The sequence below is a fragment of the Stegastes partitus genome, unplaced genomic scaffold (genome assembly GCF_000690725.1).
Source record: "Stegastes partitus isolate 25-593 unplaced genomic scaffold, Stegastes_partitus-1.0.2 Scaffold551, whole genome shotgun sequence".
In the NCBI taxonomy this organism is placed as follows: Eukaryota; Metazoa; Chordata; class Actinopteri; family Pomacentridae; genus Stegastes; species Stegastes partitus.
Window position 1 is genome coordinate 40412 of NW_007578282.1, and position 5599 is coordinate 46010.

Sequence of the window (5599 nt, forward strand, 5' to 3'; positions counted from 1 at the left end):
CTAATGGGACAGAAAATGTGTCCTCGAGGTGAACTCGGCCTTCTCCCATTTCGCCCCCCAAACTTCAATAAAGTACCTTTTCAGCCTCGCGACATGGAGGCGACAGGGCCGAGAAAGGGGCTGGAGGGATGCTGCGACTGTGGCGAGGACATTAATTTCTCTAATCTGTCCAGCAACATAAAGGCTTCTGGATTCATTTTTCAGCGCCGTCTCACCACTATTCTTTCCAAAAAAGCCACGTCCTCCTCCTCCCCCTCCCTCCAAAAATAAAGAAGCAGATTTTAACCACTCTGGTCCAGTCAAAACGGTCCATTTTAAAGTCCAGTTTAGCCTTTTGGACACTGGTGAAGGAGACACGGGCTGGTACATAATATTTGATAAGATCAAAAGTGACTGTTGTCAGAGCTGGGGGCTTTTTTTTTGTTTGTTTCCAGAGCAGCGCACAAAGCTCTGCAGTGAAAGATTGATGATGAAGAATACCTCTTCCTTTTGTGTCGCTTTAGCCTCCCACTATGCGAGGCATTTTATAAGAGCTATTCATGTCACAATTTCAATAATCTATCAAATTCTTGCGCGTCTTTGGGTTTAAGTTATGTTGGAATCCATCTGTCCAAAAACGTAAAAAAAAAATAGAATGAGAAAAAAAGAGATTAAAAAAAGCAGCATCTTTGATTTAAAAAAAAAAAAATCAGTTAAAGGTGCAGTTTGAGTGATATTTTGTCAGTATTGTACGAGTCCAGCAGGTCGTAAACAGTCCTGCAGTGTGTTGTTGGTCCTCCTGCCAGAAGAAAGGCGCACGATGACGTTGCACACAGACGCACCATAGCGCCGTTTTTTGAAATTGTAGGTTGTTGTTTTTTTGGGGGGTATTTTTCTCTCTCTCTTCCTGCTGCTGCACAACTATATGCAGGCGAACTGCCCACCGGGGACACAGAAGGCAAATGTGCTAAAGTGTTTACACAAGCAAAAGTCAAAAGAGAGAACACACAAGAAAACATCAGCATTCCTCCTCCTTCTGGCGAGGGCACAGGAACAAAAGGTCAGATGCTTAGTTTTACTCCATCACCATGCTCAACCGTGATATTTAACGAAGACGCATTACAGTCAATCTATCTGCAGGTCATGACTTTATTTTTGGATTTTTTATTTTTTTTAAATTTAATTTACATTTGGAAAAAACTTGGTCGCATGTCGCAGTGGACTCTCCATAGAAAAAAGCAGGGCAGCTACTTATGTTACAAAAAAAAATATCTCCACAACAATCTATCATCTCTACAAACATTGTACTCGAAATGAATTGCATGCATTATTTTTTGTTGTTGTTGTGTTCAAGTCAGGACGGAGGGAAGCAGAGAGCTTCGTTTGTGGCACTGGAGAGAGGCAGTGCAGTGTGGACTGGAGGGCCTCAGTGGCTTGTCTGCAGCGTTAATTGAATGCCCTTCAGACTGATGAGGTTGCACGTAATGCACAGCGCAAACTATTTCATTTTCATATTTTAGAAATAACTTCAGTCCATCATGAGAGAGGCTACAACACACACACACACACACACGCTCACACACACTCACACGGTGTCTGTACACATTGCTAATTTAAAGACGCCCCAAAAAAAACAGGAGCTGCAGGATTGATAAACAGTCTGAAAACACAGTGATTTTCGTTCCCCTCATGAAATGTAGTCTATCTGTACACACCCTCTATCTACAGTCCTCATCTTACACCTACAAAAAAAATGAACTTCGACCAAACGTATATAAAACTAGTAGACACTCACTGTTTTATTGACCAATATGATTAGCACAAGTACACTAAACTCCGTTTATTGCATTTCACAATAATCTGCTTTTTAACGGTCTAAACACAACATCAACACCACAAAACTAAATTGTAAAATCAAAAATCCTGCTTTTTGAAATACACGAGGTAATTCACACATTGTTATTATCCTAAACATACAAGTTCAAGACCAATGGTGTGTTCCAGCCTTTTTTTTTATACCAAAAATAACTATTATTATAGTGATTTCCTTCCAGTGTTGTTTGAAATAAATAGATTGTGCATTTCACCTTATTGGGCAGCAGAGCAAAAGAATGGCCCACAATAACATTTTTTTTCTTTTTTTTTGTTGATAAAATGTATATTTTTTTCTACTTTTTCTTCCTTCATTCAAAACATTTTTTTTAATAAAAAACATCATTTTAATTGAACTTCAAATAAATTAAACCCTGTGTCACGTAAAAATAATCCATCGGTATTCGCAGTAATCCATGCTATATAACATGCATTTTATATAACTTTGGACTTAAAGGAAACCGCACAAGATAGCTACGAAAACAAAATATATAATTGTTCTATAAATAACCAGTTCTTTTTCTATCCCCGATCTTGGTTCGTGGTTTTTCTTTTCTTTTCTTTCTCCTTCCTTTTTTTTTCTTTTTTGTTTTATAACCTGGTAATATCCTCGCCATGCTGTGCTCCGGTGAGTTCGTCGGGGGCCCCAGTGTTAGTGGCCGAGGCAGCGGCAACAGCGCCGGCTGCTGAGCTTGTGTTGGACCCGGAGGAGGACGACGAGGATCTCACTTTGGTGTTCGGCAGCCTGTGATCCTTTTTCCATTTCATTCTGCGGTTTTGAAACCAGATTTTAATCTGTCGCTCGGAGAGAACCAGGGTGTGTGCGATCTCGATGCGCCTCCGCCGTGTTAAATATCGGTTATAGTGGAATTCCTTCTCCAATTCTAAGACTTGCTGCCGGGTGTATGCTGTCCTAGACCGCTTGGGCTCCGTCCCATTGTAACCAGAGTTCACTGGAAAAAGGAGAAGTGGAGAGAGAAAGGGGAGACAGAGAAGGGAGGAAAGGAGGGGTAAACAAGAATGGCCTCAACTGAGATATGGCTGGAAAGATTTATTGGATATGAATGTTTAGCTGTTTGAGAAATTTAAATGGGAAGTTAAGAACTTCTCAGCGTAATGAGAGGACACTCACATCCAACTATGAGCTAAATTATTAATGCAAGATTACAAAGCTCAGTTTTTTTTCCCCCTTCTTCTTCTTATTCATTTCTCCCCCTCTCTCTATCGCGCAATACATAACAGCAGAAGCCACATGGTGATACGGCTGCCCTGAGTATACCTCGGCTATAAAATTTATGGTGGGTGTAATTACCAATGCCGAGTCGTAAATCCGCCTCAATTGTGCCATTTCAAAGGCTTCCCTGCTATCGGAGCAGGGGCTGGCAACGAGATGGGAGTCAGAGGGACTGATAAAGGGAGGGAAAAAAGGGGAGAGAGGAGCATGAGGAGTGCAGGGAACATAAACACACAAGTTGCCTACCAGTGCTGACGTGAATTTTCTTCATCCATGGGTACACCACAGGCTGTTTGGAGGAGGCTGTGCTGTTTGGATGCTCCGGGGTAGCTTGGTTGCAGGCGGAGGTTGCGGCCGGTGGGGTGGCGGGGGACATGGACAACTGTGGGGTTTCACATGAAGCAGGCTGCCCTTTCCCTGTCAGTAGGTGCGCAGAATGGGGTATTCCATGTCCCCTTGGCGTGTCAGGTTCGGGGATGCTTGCACAGTTATACTGGCGCTCTTGGTAGCTCGCCCGCGGAGGATATAACTCCTGGTGGTGATGCTGGTAGCCAGAGTCCCTTGCGCGGCTGTAATATTCTGGACTATGCTCAGGGATGTAGTTATTTTGCGAATATTCCTCGCATGGAGGAAATTTCGGATCAATGTAGTTAGACTCCATCAAATACGAGCTCATGATCATTAATTTCTGGAGTGGAAAATAATTTTTCTAGCTTTGTCGTTTTTCTGCTCCATAAAGCCCTCCTACTTGCGAGCAGCCCTGTAAAGTTACTTTTACCACGTGACCCAGTGGCCCAATAGCAGAGTAAGAGGTAGTTCCCGGATAAGGAACCAGAGGTATTTAGCATACCTACAGTCGCCATTGTGGGCACAAATCTCTCTCTCTCTCTCTTTCTCTCTCTCTCTCTCTCTCTCTCTCTCTCTCTCTCTCCCCCCTGTCCTCCCCCCCTCCTCCCTCTCTCTCTGGTTGTGTTACCAAGGCAATTGATCTTGGGGACAAAACTAGTAGCTAGTTGCTGACCAAGGAAAAAATAAAACAGGCAAAATACACCGGTCTCAATTATTCAAAGGGACAATAGGTGGTTTGCCAAGGATAAGGCACAACAATAGCAAACCAATCATTTTGTTAGTTATATAAAGGTTATCTGCTAATTAATGAAACAGCACCTTCAGCTGGGAAACACTCCACTGTCCAAGAATTAGAGCTGCCTTTTGCAAAGTGGTTATTCCTTTAAAAAACCATTTCAGCACTAATATTTATAGGAGGTTGTGACTCTAAGAAATGTCAGAGAGCACTGGGGAGGTGAGGGACTCTGGAGGTGTGGCTGAGTTTTTGGAAATAGACCTGATAGTATCTAATGATGAGATTATTTTTCAGGCTATTTATTAAAAGACTCAGCATTCAGCTTTTAATTGAAAATCGGTGAGGATAAGATTAAAAATGAGGCTGGTTTAGATATGGATTCTTTGAATGTCACAGTTGCAAAAAATCTGCTGGAGCAAAAGTTGCTCTACAATAACAATGATAGCAATAATAATAATAAAAAAAGAACAGGATATAAGAAGTAAAATCATGCTGCTCCTATTCAATGGCACAAAAATGGAAATCAGACAAGCTCAAATGCATTTAACCTTTAACCTCGACTTTTAAAAGACACAACTATTATCTAACAAATACCTTCTTTGCATAAAATCTAGCTTCATTGTGAGGCTGCCCACAAAATGTCAACACAGGTGCAGCACTGACACAAACCAAACAGCAGCCAAGCATCCAACAGGCCACACTGACATTATACTACTAGTGTCATGTCACAGAAGAGCATTACTGGGATGCAACTTTGCAGAGCAGCATCATCGTGAAACCACAAACCAGTTAGCACTGAAACCAGATCGTTATGATGCCACAGAACAGAGAATATCAGAAAGTCTGGATCTGCAGAGGACTGGTGTTGTGTCACAGCAAAGTCATTTGATTGTTGCAGACCACAAAGTTGCATTCAGGAGCGGCTGAACATCCCCACATCACTGTGCATCCCTCCTACTTGCAAGAAAGCCCTTAAAGATGCTCGTGAACAGAAATTAAACCCATGATCTTTTAAGCTTTTTGTGCTTTGAAAGACAATACCGCTTTTAGCCAGTTTTTTCCTTGTGACCATGACTTTACAGCACCGAAAAAAACCCTTATCTGTTACACATGTTGCCAGCTTTGCCTCTGCTAAAAATGAAAGCACAAGGACAGAAAGTGAATTAAGAGCACCTGACAGGCAGATGAGACATCACAAAGCAGCTACAGTCCTACTTTTATGAAAGAAAACACTGAGGAAGACTCTGAAATGAGGAAAAACAAACAGAAATAAATTTGAAATATTTGGATGCAAGCACAGCACCCTTGATAGCCAGGCTTTAAAATATAATCCCACATATCCAAACTATATAAACACAAAAAAATGTAAAGGATTTAAATAACAGTTGAGTCCAGCTGCCACTTGGAAATCTAGCCTCCACATGTTACAC

The 5599-nt window shown here is 41.8% G+C and overlaps 1 protein-coding gene across 1 annotated transcript; it reads right to left on the reverse strand.

Moving 5' to 3' along the window:
* Positions 1-1752: 1752 nt before the first annotated feature.
* On the reverse strand, positions 1753-3994 carry hoxc4a (homeobox C4a). The gene is made up of 2 exons (XM_008288282.1): positions 3332-3994; positions 1753-2804 (listed from the first exon to the last, which is right to left on the reverse strand). Exons 1-2 carry the CDS (start codon positions 3765-3767, stop codon positions 2443-2445), a joined length of 798 nt encoding a protein of 265 aa, XP_008286504.1. The 5' UTR covers positions 3768-3994; the 3' UTR covers positions 1753-2442.
* Positions 3995-5599: the final 1605 nt, after the last annotated feature.

Coding starts and splice junctions, on each gene's coding strand:
- hoxc4a (XM_008288282.1), bottom strand. CDS start 3,767: ATGATCATGAGCTCGTATTTGATGGAGTCTAACTACATTGATCCGAAA. Junction 2,805..3,331: donor GAAAATTCACGTCAGCACTG/GTAGGCAACTTG, acceptor TCCTTTTTCCAG/TGAACTCTGGTTACAATGGG.